Source organism: Varanus komodoensis, unplaced genomic scaffold (genome assembly GCF_004798865.1).
Source record: "Varanus komodoensis strain SLA01 unplaced genomic scaffold, ASM479886v1 scaffold59_3, whole genome shotgun sequence".
NCBI classification, from domain to species: domain Eukaryota; kingdom Metazoa; phylum Chordata; class Lepidosauria; order Squamata; family Varanidae; genus Varanus; species Varanus komodoensis.
The window spans coordinates 125331-140857 of record NW_025336222.1 but is presented as its reverse complement, the minus strand read 5'-3'; the positions used below and the strand labels follow the sequence as shown (position 1 = coordinate 140857).

General features: G+C 47.2%; 1 protein-coding gene across 1 annotated transcript in view; it reads right to left on the bottom strand.

The window, feature by feature from the left end:
• KCNH3 (potassium voltage-gated channel subfamily H member 3) overlaps window positions 1–14917 on the bottom strand; it is a 60202-nt gene extending 45285 nt beyond the window's left edge. Inside the window, exon 1 of the mRNA XM_044449593.1 lies at window positions 14842–14917. Within this exon, the coding sequence (XP_044305528.1) occupies window positions 14842–14917 (76 nt within the window). The remainder of the gene's footprint in view (window positions 1–14841) is intronic.
• Between the last annotated feature and the right edge of the window lie 610 nt (window positions 14918–15527).

The following is a 15527-nucleotide window of genomic DNA, read 5'->3' as shown; positions in this document are numbered from 1 at the left end:
CGTGCAGCCCTTGTCATCCCACAGTGCAGCTCTTGTTGTGGCCCAAAGTGTTAGATTTGTTTTTAGTATACGCACAAGATGGCACTTCAAAGCAGCTACACAATGCTAAAAATTACAATGTATTTTGGTTGTGCATGAAATGTGGACATTTTAGTGTTCTGTAGCCACTTCAACCCTTTTAGAGTTACAGAAGCACAAAGGGATCACCTGCTAAATTTGGGGGTGGGGGGGGACTGCAGTTTAAAACATCTACCCCCTCAGTATGGCCCATGGAGGGAGGAGCAGGTGAGGCAAAAATGGGCCCCGATCTCCAACTCACTGACGGGGTTGCCCAACCTTGCCTTTAAAAGGCAGCTCCTTAAAAGCTACAGCAACAATAACTCTTAGCCTCATACTGAAATGACAATAATGTCAGTGGCCAGGCAAGGTTTTTTCCAAAACATATTCCAAAGCTGGGAGGCCACCACAAAAAAGCCCTCTCTCAAACACAGCCTCTCCACACAGAGACACACAGAGAAAGGCATCCATAAATAAAGGCTTCTCGGGTACATGAGGAGGAGGTGCCCTGCCAGATCCCAAGCCGCCGAACTATGTAGAACCTGAAGCTCAAAGCTAGCACTTGAGATTGGATCCAGAAATAAGCAGGATACCCATTCGGGCAAGGCATCTTCTTGACTAACAGGCCAGTCTTACACATGTTCCTTCTGAAATAAGTCAGTGTGTGCGGTGAGGCTTACTCCCAGGTGGATGCACAGAAGATTGCGACCTAGGTACCACAGGCTCTGGATGGGCTTTCAATCGACACCTGGCTTACATCTTGTCAGCAGCATGTGAACTGCTTGGGATTTCAAGCCATTTGTCTGAGCAGCTGACTACATTTTTCCAGATATATTCACCACGCAATTACAATTGTTTTTCTGTGTTTTTGTTTTTTAAATGAGCTGCAGTATGAGGGTGGGTATCACTGAAACCACAATGATTTTTCTTTTCTTTTTTAATGTGCTCAGATTATGCTTGCACTGAAGCAACCAAGAAGCTACCAGAAGCAGAGAGTGCCTGACACCCTGCAGAACAAACAGCTCTGGATTTGTCAAGCAAATGAGCCAGATCAGGCATCAGCAAGGGAAGTCAAAAACAAATTTGCTAATTTCACCAGAGGGAGCACTCCTTCCTAGGACCAGATATGCTGAGACCCACCTCCTGAGAAGGGGACTGTGGGGCGAAAGAGAGGGGAACTGCTCAGGGTTAGTTCCCACAGAGCTGCAGAGGAAGTCACAGAGCTGCTTGTGGAATGGACCATTTCAGACTGAGGGTGGGGGCTGCCGCCACCCGATGCTGCTCCATTCAACATGCAAAACTCGTCTGCACATAGAAAGCTGGCATGTTCTACTCCAGTCTTCTCTCTGACTTGCTAGTTTTCTAGGTGCAGGGATATATTTTTTGGAATGAGGAGCGTTCAGTCACATGAGGTTCCACCTGTAGTCAGACATGTTGTAACTTTAGACTTCCCCCACTCCAGAAAATTCAGCTAGGGAGCTAGCCGAAAAAACCCTTTCCTGGTTGTAGTTGTTTGTATTGTGTGTCCCACAGGAAGAGGAAAAGGGGCAAGGGACAAGCAAGCATTGGCTGAACACAGCAAATAGAATCCTGTCGTTTGGACCCAAAGGAGTCACAGTGGGTACATCTCCACAGCAAGCATTTATCCAGCAGCAAAGAGGCAACCCGACCAGCAGCCTTCTGTGTGCACAATGAATGTGTGAGCGGATTTATACCCGAGGAATGCATTTGGGAGCACCCTTAGGGAAGATGCTGGCTGCAGCTTGGGTGTAAAAGTGCCCCTGTGGCACCCATGCTAGGGAATGTGAGAGCAATTGAAGGCCACACGAACTACCCCGCAAGCGCCCCATGATTCTGCTACAAAGGGTGCTTTCCACAGAACCCATCTGCAAAAAGGAGGTGATGATGAAGAAGATTTGAAAAGTTAGCAGTGGGCCACAAAGGTGCAGTCTGGCATAGACACTTCTCTGCACGGAGGAAGTGCGTGTGCCAAACCGCAACTCTGCAGCCCACCTAACTAGTCTTACTTCTTTAAAAAGGTGGGGTGTGTGCAAAGCATCTTTTGCAAAACACCACTGAGGCTTTAAGGGGGTGTTCATGGGAGTCTGGCTGCCCCCATGGTGGACAGCACAGAGGCACAAGGACTCCCTAAAAGGACCCCACAAATATCCTGTAAAAAGGAATTTTTTGAGGGATGCCTCCTCAATTCCAACCCCTTCCAAGCAGGATTCCCAGGGTTTCAGGGGAGGGGGGAGCTGGGAAGCCCCAGTTATCCCCTTGATTTTGCAATTTACCCTTAGTGGATAGCGCCCCAGGAAGTGGCACAATTTGAAGGAAACCCCAGAGGGGAGCTGGCAAGGCTTGCAAATTAAGCCTGTGTCTCTGCACAGTGGTTTCCCCAAGTTTCCTTTCCCAGCTGTGCTCAAGGGCTGCTTTAGCATTTCTGGGTGCCTGGGAAAGGAGGTCCCCTGCTAGTCTCTTGGCTAGAGTGGCAAGCATTTCTGCCACTCTTGCCAATTAACTCCCTGATTTTTTAACTTGACTATGGTTTATTTTTTGACTGGGTTTGGACAACACAATAAGCCATCATGGGTTTATTAAACTCTATTACAAGCACCTATTACAGTGCACCCTGAAGGAAGAGCATTAGATTCAGACAGCATTCCAAAGCACGATGGCTCAGCAAGTTGCACAAAGCTCCTTCTGTGAGTCCACTTTCTCATAGTCAGCCACTCTTGCTCCTCCTCCTCTTCCTCATCGTGGCTACCACCTGCTTGCTCAGAAGGCCAAAAGCCAGGGAGCCAGCAGGCCGGAGCATCTGCTGCTGCTGCTGCTGCTCCTCCTCCTCCTCCTCATCATCATCACTACCATGGACTGGGCCAGCGTGAGAGGCAGTGAACAAGCAGGTGGCACAGGTGAAGAGGAGCAGCAGCCCAGGTGGTCTCTTGGCAGTGGGACCCGCTGGGATGTGGGCCCTTGGCATGGGCTGATGCTTTCTCCCCTTGATGCCAGCCATGCTGGGGTCATGCTATGGACCTTATGTTTCCCCTGCCTTGGCTGCTCACGCTCACATTTATCCCTGGGCAGTGCCACCTTGCCTTCCTTCAGTTACAGCAATGGGAAGCAATTCCTTAGACCCACTAGTTTGGCCGAAACTGCTATGCATATTATGCACCATGCAATCTGATGGGGTAGGGGAATATTGCCTTTATTTCAGACATACTTGCCATTTCTCTGCTGTCCTAATCAACGCATACCATGCTAAAACAAGAGCAAATCACCATGGTAAACTAATTTAAATCTTAAAACAACAACTACACTGATTGAAAGCCAGCATCAGAAAAGGAGCACACCCCAAGCAAAAGCGCAGCCAAAGGGATATCAGTCTGCATTTCAGATAGAGAAACCAACAGCAACTCCAACTCCCATCAGCCAGAAAACAATGCCTTCTAGAACTAGCCCAGTTATAGTAAAATGCCAGAAGCAGTAGTCAGAGAGGCTTCTGATGGCAAACCCTCCCAGAGCGCATAACTGGCTCCAGGCCTGCATGCTTCCCACTTGCATAAGGAAGAATTAGGGGAGCAAGCCCCCCTGTGTGTCTCCCCCTCCACTGCAGATCGCAGTGAACACTCAGGTGCTCCCTAACATGCATATGCACAGCAGGCCAGGTAGGACATTTTCCAGCTGTACATGCTATAAATAAATCTACATGCAAATAAGCTTCAGAGCATGTGAACATATTTATTTATTATTACAGTCGCATCCTGTTTCCGTTTCTTCTTGCAAGGCGCCAGGCAAAGACCTTTTTATTTAAGCAGTATTTTAAATGTTAATATTATTGAATTTTATCTGGCCAGGGCGGCTTGTTTTATATTGTATGTTTTATATTATATATTTGTATTTTAATGTATATATTTTAAAATGTTATTTTAATTTATTGTTGTAAGCCGCCCCGAGGCTTCAGCAAATGGGGCGGCATAAAAATGTTTTAATAAAATAAATAAATAAATAAATAAATAAAAGGCAACATGCACGGCCCTTCTCCCCTCCAAGTTATCACAACAGCCCTGTAAGGTAGGTTCAAGCTGCAAGTTGGGAACTGGTTCAAAGTTTCATGGTCAAATGAGAAGGCTCAAACCTGGATTTCATGAGTCCCAGTCCAAAACTGTAACCACTACATCACACTGCCTTTTTCCAGGATTAAACACCACAGTGGTTGAGTTTGTGCCAGGTGTCATTGTTTGCACATATAATTAATGACCCAGATAATTAATAATGAACATTCCATAAACAAACATGCGCATGACACTTGTTTAGTCCTTTCCAGTGTTAGACAGATTCACACACACTATCTTTTTGTAGTTCTTAAAGCAACTCTGGAAGTTGAATGAGAAAGTCAAGAATGCTTGGAGATTACTCAAAATCATAACACTAGAATCTCAGCTAGAATCTAGACTGCAGGTCAAGAAATGTAGCACCAAACTGAAGACATCCTCACCATACGCAGCAAACAGTGTCAAGGAAGCTATTGGAGTAAGAAATCTTCCTTCAGAAAATGGAAGCCTTGTCCAAATGAGAATAAAGAGAAACACAAGCCTCTGGAAAGGGAATGCAAGCAAACAATGAGGGTTGCAAATGAGGATTTTGAGAAGCACATCACGAACAATATTAAGACCAACAAATGCATTAGATGCAACTAGAAAGGCTGTTGGGTGATAATAGAATTAAGGGAGTACTAAAAGAGAATGAGATCATAGAAAAACTGAATGAATTCCTTGAATCTGTTTTCATTGCAGAATTAATGCAGATACCTGGGCCTAAACTAATATTTTCAAGAATGAAGACTGAGGAATTGAGACAAATAGTGAGGACAAGAGATGAAGATCCAAGCTTCACTGACAAATTGAAAATAATCACCTGGATGAGATGGTATTGCAGGATTGCAAAGTGCTCCAAAAAGATCTCTACAAATTGCGTGAATTAACATTAAAATAGCAAATACATTTCAACAGATGTTCATGTTGATGCACATTGGGGCAGCCCCCCCCCCCCCAAATTTCCATACAACTGATTAGGTCTGAGCTAGCAATTAATGCCAACCTTATGGGTAGCTGCTGTGAAAAGGGCAGCTCCCATGATCTGAAATGGGAATTGTCAGGAAAATAAAACCATAAATATTATAATGCCCTTACTTTGTACAATTTTTATCACTGTACCAGAAAAAAATGTACTGCAGAGCTGGAACAGGGACACAGAAAGGCAACCAAAGTGATCAAGAAGTTAGAGTCACTCCCCAAGAAGGAGAGATCGCATTGTGTGTGGGGGCGGGGAGGGGTAGTTTAGGAAAAAGATGCTGTCTCTGCATACCAGTTGCTGGGGAACATGAGCAGGAGGGCGCCGGTGCGTTTCATGTCCCATGGTGGGTTTCCCGTTGGGATCGGCTGAGTCACTGTGCAAACAAAATGCTGGACTATAATAGAGGCCTTTGCTCTGACCCAACAGGACTCTGTGCGGGTCCTCATTATTCCCCACACTGCGGCAGGGGGCTTGGGCAAATGAGGTTGAGGGGCTGGGGCTGAAAGACAGCCATTTGCCTCAGGTAAGCCTTAGGGTTCATGGCAAAGGTGAGATTCACACCTCCTGGCCATGCCTGTGGTGCACTGTATGACGTGAGTCCCCTCTTGTGCCTTCCTGATTTTCTTAACGAAATCTCCAATTAATGTTCAGAGGTATTCTATAACTATCTAGAGATGAACACACTTTTTACCTTCCTGGTACACCAACTTAGGAATCAAAGTGGCATGAGAAAATATGAGCCTTAAGCAAAGATAGACCTGCCAATCACACACTATATTTTTGGGAGCCGGGCAGTTCATGGCAGCCTACCTTGGGCCGATCGATGAGACAGCATGCTGGATGCTACTGGGTTTGACTGCAATCCTTTGCACACTTCTCTGGAAGGGAGCCCTTCCAGCACAGTGGGATTTTGCATCAGTTTTATGGAAACATTGTGTGCACAAATGTGGACCCACACATATATTTATAGAGCAGCAGCCGTTCATCTCCTTAACATGGACGGGGCATCTTCTAACTCTCAGTGCTGCAAAAATTTGGCTAATTTATCCAATGATGGGGAAGCTAATATCAGCTTATCGCAAAACTGAAGCAGATTTCCAGGGCCTGCTAATGAGGGGTCATCCCCTGCATTCAGCACCAAATTTAACCTTTGCAAATATGTGAGGGGAAAGGCAGAAGAAAAGCCTAATTTTATTCTGGGTAATTTCATTTTCCCACCTCTGTTCTTCTAGGATTTAAAAATATACCAGCATGTTAAGCTAGAGCCTTTCTCATTCAATATTCTTTCTTTTCAAAAATGCACCCAGAAAGACCATTAGATACAAATGACATGGATCAAACAGGCAAGGAACGCCGGAGTTCAGCTGCCCTGTGCCTGCCACCCTTCTGCGGTTCTAATTGCGCCCAAAATAACAGGAAGGGATGCAGGAGAGAGATGGACCCAGACTGGCTCAGTTAATGTTCAGATTACACAGCAGCCCAACTGCAGCAATACTGCTAAGTACTACATAGAGGGATCATTTATTTATAGATTGATGCAGGCGTTGTCTCCCACCACCACCCCCTCCAGCCTAGAGACATTTGCAAATGTATCCCCCTTAAGGCCTGCCTGCTAAAATCCCCAAATTTATTTAAATATGATACATGTCACAGAAGTGTGACCTGATATTTTAATACAAGAGAGTTGGGTTCTTGTTTTCGTTGCTGATGATGATGTTCTTATTTTTAGGAAGTACCTAGATTGTTTGAGGGGAGGGGAGAAGAGAGATTGCTTTTCTGATGCCACCACCGGCAAAATCCAAGTAGGGTTACAACCCTTCTCCTTCTCATAAGATGTTGTGCTTTTAACAGCAGTACAGAAAGCAGGAATCCAACAGGTACAGCCTTCCACATCTCTGTATCACCATGTGAGGAAATGTCCTACTTCCTGTAAGTCTGCATAGTATGTTTGCTTGTTGACACAGAGCATACCCCAGGAAATGAATGCCAGTCCTGGGTATGGATCCCTATATATGGTGGACAATCTGGAGTCCAGGCTGTTTTAAACAACCCTAAATGGTTCATTATTGATATCATATTTCATGGATACCCTTTTCCCCCCTGCAAGAAGTCCGAGGCAGCTTCCATGATGCTCTTTCTTTCCATAGAATCTGTAAAACAACCCAGCAAAGTAGGTTAGACTCAGGCCCAGTAGAGTCAGTGGCCGGCCCAAAGTCACCCAGTCAGCTTCGTGGTCAAGCAGGGGCTGCAACCAAGCTCTCCAAAGCCCCAGTCCAAGACTCGGACAACGGCAGCACACTGGCTCTCTCCTAACGGATGCACTACGAAGACGTCAGGAAGATGTCAGGCTGCACACAAGGAGCGCGGTGCAGCTGACCAAACACAAGGAGGGCTACTCCGGACCCAGCATCTCACTTCTAGCAGGGACCGGCCTGCTGCCCCCACAAGCTGGACATGGGGGCAAAATGCCTCTCTCTGCCATTGGTTCCTCAGTGACTCACGCACAGAAGCAAACTGCCTCTGAAGAAGGCAAGCCCCTTCAGCTGATGTGGCTCTAAGGAACGCTCAGGTCCTGCTTCTCTTCAATCATTGAAGCTTGCATCCATCACCATACTCTCGCCCATGATGTCCTCTGCTCAGTTTATTATAAGAACATAATAAGAGCCCTGCTGGAACAGAGAGCAAGGGTCCATCTTGTCCAGAGTCTGATGGATTTCAAACACAGATGTTCTGGAGCCAAATACGAGCTTAGCCAGACTGGCTAAAATCAAGTCTACCAAAACATTTCTGTATAAGCCCTTCTGAACAAATGCACCCATTCTGTCTTTACATGTAGCCTCTAAGAAGAGCAGTTATGAGAAGCAGGGCCTTTTGTGTGGTGGCCTCCTCTTTTTTGCCCTGTCTCTTCAAGCTTTTGGATGGAAGATTAAGGCATGGCTATTTCAGATGGGCTTTGGATTAGCAGGCTGAAGCACGGGCTCTGTTCTGCTATTTTAAGCACTGTCCTTCCACGATTATTCCAATTGGCTTGTTTCCTATTTATGGAAATTATTTTTTCCACTGTGGGTTTTAATCATTTTCATATCCATGTGGAGTTGCATTCAGTCTGTTTCCTTCAGGTACCTTTTGGGATCATAAAGTAGGTTATAAATTTTGTTTACTGTATTAGTACAGCAGTGGACAAATTCTGCAGAGTCCGGGGTGTACACTCTTGCCCACACAGTGCCACCACCATGCCACCGGCAAAAAAACAAATAAATGGTGGTTTGTCACCAAATATTGGCATCAAGCTGTTATACAACCATCTAAAGGACAATTTTTAAAGCCTCAAGGCGAGTTTCTTGTTGGAGCAGAAGACCAGTGGGGACCACTGAAGAGGAAGGTTGCTCAACCCTGAATTATACATTTACTCCAATTTTGGCCTAACACTGAGCAATACCTGAGTGGGCCATTTCGCCAGCAAGGGGCACCCACCACTTGTACAACCGAGATTTAATGCCTCCTTTAGGAAGGCCAAGAACTAGTGGAAACTCTCTTTTCTTGATTGACACAAGATGGTGGAGCTCCCTTAGGCAAGTTCTGTCAACCTGCCCTGTTGCAGAAAGGAGGTTTCCATAACTGTCCAATTCCTGGAGGAAGCATTTAATCCCTGTTCCATAAGTGGTGGGTGTGGAATGGAACTGGCAGTGCCCTTTATCTGGAAATTGCCCACAGGATAGAGACTTAAATCTCATACATTTCAATAGGTCTACTTGGCATACAGCTAACCCAACATTTCCCAGAGTGGTTCATCCTAATTAAAAGAAGAAAGTAGGGGGTGGGTGGGCTCTGCTCATAGGTTTAAAATTCAAAAGACACAACACACAAAGACAATAGAGTGGAGAGAAGTGGCCAGGGAGAGAAAGATTAATTTGCTATGTCCAGCTTAGAGAAGCTGAAAGGCTAGAAAAGGAAGGAGAAAGGACAGAGAGGTGGAAGTAAATCTACCTATCTGAAAAGTTCAGTCCCTCCGTAGGGGGGAGAAGTTCAGAATATATGCTTCAAAGAGAATTATCTGGTCAAGTTGCTTTTGCAGGGAGGAAAAAAGGAAAGGAAAGAACTTCTTGGTACCCTAAAATCCATAGTACCAGTTCCACTAACTGGTACTGTAATCCAGGCCCTTAGGAGAGGGGTGGTCAGAAAGTAAATTTTCAGATGTTTTGGATCTCAGCTACTGGATTCCTCTGCCAGCATGAGAAATTGTCAGGAACATCTGGAGCTGCAGTCCAAGACATCTGGAGTTCAACTCTCTGCAACTTGTGCTCTAGGATTACCTGTCTCTGCCCAAGAAGGCTGGTTGCAGGGGCGGGGGGGGGGGATGCATCCATACTGAAGGGACTAAGAGGCATTTGTTTCTACAGCCAGCTGGCTGGCTTGTTCGCTTTCACTGCTGTGCTGCCAGCTCCTGCCCCAGAGGGACATCACATTTGGGAATACATTCTCCTGACCTGTGTTACCAGATACTGGTCCGTTTCAGACAAGCCTTGTTCACAGAAATGTATAGAGGGTCTAGAAGACATTGTCTTCCACCTGTGATCCTTCCATCTTTTCTTTTATTGCAGATGATCAGTTAACAAGGAAGAAGACCATACAATACAGTACTTCCTTTGTGGTAGCACCAGGAACAGTCTTTGCAGAAATATGCACTGAACCTTCCTAGGTTAATATTGCTCTGTGCTTGTTATCATAGCACATAATTTGGCCTTCAGACATATCCCTTCCTTAACATTAAGAGACTTTCAGTGAGCACATCACAAATTAAACCAGAACACACTGCATGCAGAACAGTGGTTCTAACACCGAACTACGCCCAACTAATTCACCATTTTCTTTTTGGAGTCTTGCCGTGCTACTGGACGGGGCCTGTGTCGAGGGTGGGCATGGGAGGAACCTACCAAGGGTCCATACTCCAGAAGGGCCCAACTCACAAAAGCCCCCTGTATTTTCTCTTCCTCTGCACCATGGCAGCCTGTTTGTTCACCGGCTTCTCGCTCTGGTCCAGACAACAGTGCCGGGGAGAAGAAGGAGCACCAGAGGCCCCTACCTGCTTGCTCCCTGGCCCTCTGCCTGGCAAGCAAGTGGTAGCAATGAAAAGCAGGCAGGCCAGCGGCAAGAGCAACTAGTGACAGTGGCAATGAGAAGGGTGACTTGGTGAATGAGCGAGCCCAGCAAGGGTACCTTGCCCAATGGCCTTCAAGAACCCGCTGTTGGCGCTGCAGGAATATTTATCTATACATCTGCAAATTAACCAATAGATGACTTTTCAGTGTCATGGCTTTTTGCAGAACAGTGTATATAGGGAGAAAGTACACGAAGAGAGAAACCTCTTCTCCCTAAAAGGGGAAAAACTTGTCCATTTATTTGCTTTTATTATCGAGAGCAGTCAAAATTCACTGTGTGGTATGAGAACTTACAGGTTACACCAAACACCTCCCTGGATTCAATATTTTGAGAAAGGGTATGCATAACTAAGAAGATCCCAAACCACAGGAAAACATAATCTTACTGCCTATTCCTTCCATTCAGATCACTCTCATTAGTCAAAGTTGAACATCCTGATCTCCTAGTTACCCAAAATCAGTGTGTGTGTTATGCAAACAATATTCAGGCAACAAATACGGAAATGATCTAGCTATTTGATGTGGGTATCATTGGAGGGGTTATGTTGAACTCACACTGGCTTTGCAGTAAAGGCAAATAAACCATTTGAAGGCTTGCATGCATGTGTACATACATACTAACTGACATGGCATGACATACAACACAATAAATCCTCTCTCAGCTGAGAGCACTGGAGCCACCACATTTCCTACTGAGATTTAACTCAGCCTATGTCAGAGATCCCCCAGAAGCATCTCTACCCTTCAGCATAAAGAAACAAAACCCATACACACCAAGGAGTTATCAGAAGGTGGTGCATGAAAGTCTATAGGAAGAACCTGGGGGCAGATTGAGTTATTATCTTCACTTTAAGTTAGTCCCCATCAAATGAGCAGCTAGTAGGATTATTATTATTATTATTATTATTATTATTATTATTATTATTACATTTCTATGCCGCCCCTTGCTGAAGCCTCGGGGTGGCTTACAACACAATAAGATACATTGGATGATCCTAGACGCTAAGATGCCATCAAACAATTGTCTGTTAGAGAGATCTTAGATGCCATCCTGGATTCCAAGAGCCCACCAAATGGACATCTATTAGAAAGATCTTATTCCTAGACTCAGGCCTGGCCCTACTATTAGGTGGAGTACGGTGGTTGCCTCAGTCAGCAGGTTGTGTGTGGGGTGGAGGAGGTAGCAGTGGTAGGGCTCCTCCGCCTCTGCTGAAGAACAGACCTGGGTGTTCCACACAGCCCGCCCTTCATGCCCAAAGCAGGCATGCTGCCCTCAGGCAAGGCAGAAGATGCCGTGTCTCACCAGCATCCAATAAATAATTAACAGCTTGACTTGCTGGCTTCTGTAGATGGAATGGGATGCAGGGGTTGGGGTGGTCATCTTGTCCTTCGCCCTTCCCTGGCTGGAAGTCTTTTTGTCTAAAGTGCAGCAGAACCCCCCCTATGGAACTTGCTTATGCCAAAAAGAAGAAAGTAGAACCTCCATCTATATAATACCAGAGACTGCAAAATGTTACAAGCTGTTCTGCTTCCCCATCTCTAGTTCTTCTGAAATTTGGATCTCACAAGAAATAAAATCTTGCTTCTCCTGCAGGGAAAGAATGGTGGCACAGTGGGGGAAAAAAAAGAAAATGAGCTGGATGGGAGTGACGTGTATAATAGGAAAACCTTTTTTTCAGTCAGTGTTGGCCTTCTGCCCACTTCTACCAACTTGGCTTGAACCAGTTCATGGCAAGCATGTTCCTTGCCGTAAAGGGAGCTTAAAGCCTTTTTGAAAAATAAATTGACAAAGACTATATTTGAGGAATATATTTAAACAATATATTTTTCTGCTTCATACAGAAATAACATGCAACTTGTCTCAAAGAGGGGCACACAAGATGATTGACTGTACAAGCAGGTTTTTCTAAACTAAGAGGTCACACGTATTGGCAAGTCACAACGGAGTACAAGTTCCTAGGGTCAGCCTGTGTGGCAAACACTCTATTCACACTATCCTGAACACATGTTGCTATTTATACAGTGGCACATTATTCCACCCACAAACACAAAAGAGGTGGCATCGATGTGGCAACAGGGTACTTAACTACCCTTTAGGTTTGAGATGAACTATGAATGGACACTGAATTAGATCCAGATTTAGCCAGGTGCAACTGAACTTATCCACTCCCTTCCCCCTACAGCCCTCCAGTCCCATGAAAATCCTGTGCAGAGGCTTGGGAAACTCTGCTGAATGGTGAGCTGCTTTTTGCCCCCCCCCCCCACAAATAGGCAGGGATATCCTCCAGCAGTTTAAGAGTCTTTCTAACAACAGAAGGCAGGATCCAACCCATCATGAGGTGCCAAATGATGAACAGATCCAGATGTCCAATGCTGACTCAATTTTGGGTGACAGATTTTTTAAAAACCTATAAAATCAGCTTTGGAGTGATGAAAAAGTCTCCCTGAAAAGGTTATCTGACTAAGCCCTTTGTCCTGGGTCTTCCTTGTGTCCTCTTGGTAGATGTGCTGAGCAAGGTACCATAAGGAAGATGCTGCCTTATTCTGAGTGAGACCCTCAGTCCATCCAACCTGGTGTTCCCAGCACTGACCGGCATTAGCTCTTTCAGGTTTCAAGCACAATTCCTTCCCTAGAGATGTTGAAAATTGAACCTGGAACCTTCTGTGCAGAATGCTGTGGCTGTACCACTGAGCTACAGTCCTACTCTGACATTTTGTACACCTTAAGCTGGGTTGGGCTCATGATAACCAAGCTTTCATTAATGTGGTTGGGAGACTTAATGAAGCCCCCGTTCCCCGTCTCTCCCCAGAGTAAGACGCCTATGGCGCTCCCACAGCCTTCTCAAAACAGAAAGGGGGCTGACACACAAGAGCCAGGTGGACAGCTCCTCTGGGCCCCCTTATATTGTAAGCACTGTATCTCCCTCCTAGAAGGATCCCCTGTGCCTTGGCAAGCCCCCACACATTCAGACAATTCAGCTCTCTGATCCTTTATGCTGAACATAAATATCTGAAACGTTTGTGCATTTTGGAACATTTTGAGAACCAGTGTGGTGAGGTGGTTAAAGTGCTAGAAAGATGCTGCTTCAAATCCCCACTTCACCTTGGGCTGGTACTGTTGCACCAGCCACCTACATCCTAAAATTATTGTCAGGGCAAAAAAGTTATGTCAACCGTTCTGAACATCTAGGAGGAAAGCTGAGAAAAATATCATGCAGATCATTCTTGTTCCATAGTACAAGCCACTCCATCTTCACACAAGAAACTAGCGGCATGGACATCATTTGAACTTCTCATCTTTCCAAAGCCCAGTCTCACAAAAAGTTTCTCCAGCCAGCTCTCCATCATGTGCATGACAAACCCAGGGAGTTGTGGCCTGTGGGAGACATGCTTTTTCAGGCACTGTCTTGCAACCTTTACACATTGTAGTGCATGCATGAGATATTCGAGGTCCATCTCGCACATCACCCATGGAAGCACACTCCACAGGCAGCCAGAATCAATCTCGTTGCCCTGGGGAATGTGACTTATAGCACACGTACTTGCAAAAAATTGTTCATCACATTCATACACACTATATTTTAACTGAACATATACACACAGAACAGTAAAACGAGGCAGCTGGGGAGGAAAGGGTGTGTTAGCTCAGGGTTATCCTCAGGGATGCCAGATACAAATTCTGACAGGGCTTCCAGGCTGATGGGCTGAGAAAGCTCTTTGTGATATCTGGTCACTTGGACTGCCAGGTGCAAGGTGCTGAGGGCTGCTATATTCATCTCCAGAACTTGTAATTTCACCATGTGCCACTCTTCTTGGACACAATACTACAGTAGCAGAGAAAAGCAGCACATGGTGAAATCCTTCTTAAAAGGCGCAGTAGCTCTCTTGAGATCTGCAATCGGCAACACCAGTGGAAAGATACCCGCTGATGAGCCTCCCAGTGCTATAAAGCTTAGGAGCCCCAGAGGAGCCGGTGAGACAATCAGGCTGAATTTGCAGGCGACCTCAGACCAGCATGCAGCCCCATATGCAGACTGCACCGGCATGCACATGTATGCACACCATGATCTGGGAAGCCACCACTGCTTTCAGATCCCCAGTACTTGCCCATGGGAAGTCCATGTCAGCTGGCACAGACAAAGAGACCACTAGAATTAAACTGTGGGAGATGGAGAGAGGAAGGAGATTGGATGGGGCTGAGCAGAAGGTAGACAGACATGCTCATCTTGCATGGATGCGGAAGACCAGCTTTCTCCAGTTTGCTGCTCTCTGGGTACTTCTGACTACAACACACATCATCCCCAACCCTACTAGCTGTGGATGGTGGGAGCTGTAGTCCAGCACATCAGGAAGGCAGCAAGCTGTGGGATCCTGTAGTAGACAATTGTAGGAGATAACATTTACAAGCTGGAGCGGATGAGTGGGAAGCTGGGAACACTCTTGCAAAGAAACTGCCGAGGTGACATCCCGTCGAGCTTTCTTACGGAAGGCCTAGACACGAAGGGGAAGAGCGGACCGTCGAGAAAGAGAGAGTGGGAAGCCAACTCACGCGTGCCATCAAAGCGGGTTGCTATGGTATCCAAGAAGGTGTTTTGGGGAGCCAGGAGGCCCCTCATTACCGGCATTTTAGGACTTGCTCGAGGACCTCTCCATCATCCAGCGCGGGGGAAAGAACTCTGGAAGTCTTCCGGGGCCGCGCGGGGGCAGCCCGTCTCCCCAGGTCAAGCCTGGCAGCGGGAGAGCCCGCCGCCCACCCGCGACTCCCACTCGCTGCGGGCGCCGCCGCGGGCGCGGGAGGCGTTCGGTGCCAAGACTAGCTGCCCGCGGCCGGAGCGCGCCGAGCCCGGGCGGCGAGGCAGCCGCGCCTGCCGGAGGGGAGGCGGCAGCGGAGCGGGGAAGGCGAGCGGCGCTCTGCCCCCTGGCTCGCCGGAGGGAAAGTCCTGGCGCGAAGTCCGAAGTGAGCAGCTCAGCCCTCGCAACGGCCGGGACGAGGCGGCAGCAAGGCAGCCCGGCTGGAGGCCCCCGCGCCCGCCGCCGGCTTACGCGCGGCGCCCATGCCCCGAGCCGCGGGCGCTCAAGGCTCCCCTCCTTCCAGCCCGCGCCTCGCGTCCCCGCCGTCCGCAACCCGCCGGCGCCCCGCGGAGCGGCGGCCGCATCTTCGCCTCGCTGCCCGCAGTCCCCCGGCGCAACTCCGGCGGCAAGTCCCGCAAAGCGCCCCTCGCTGCGACGGCCAGC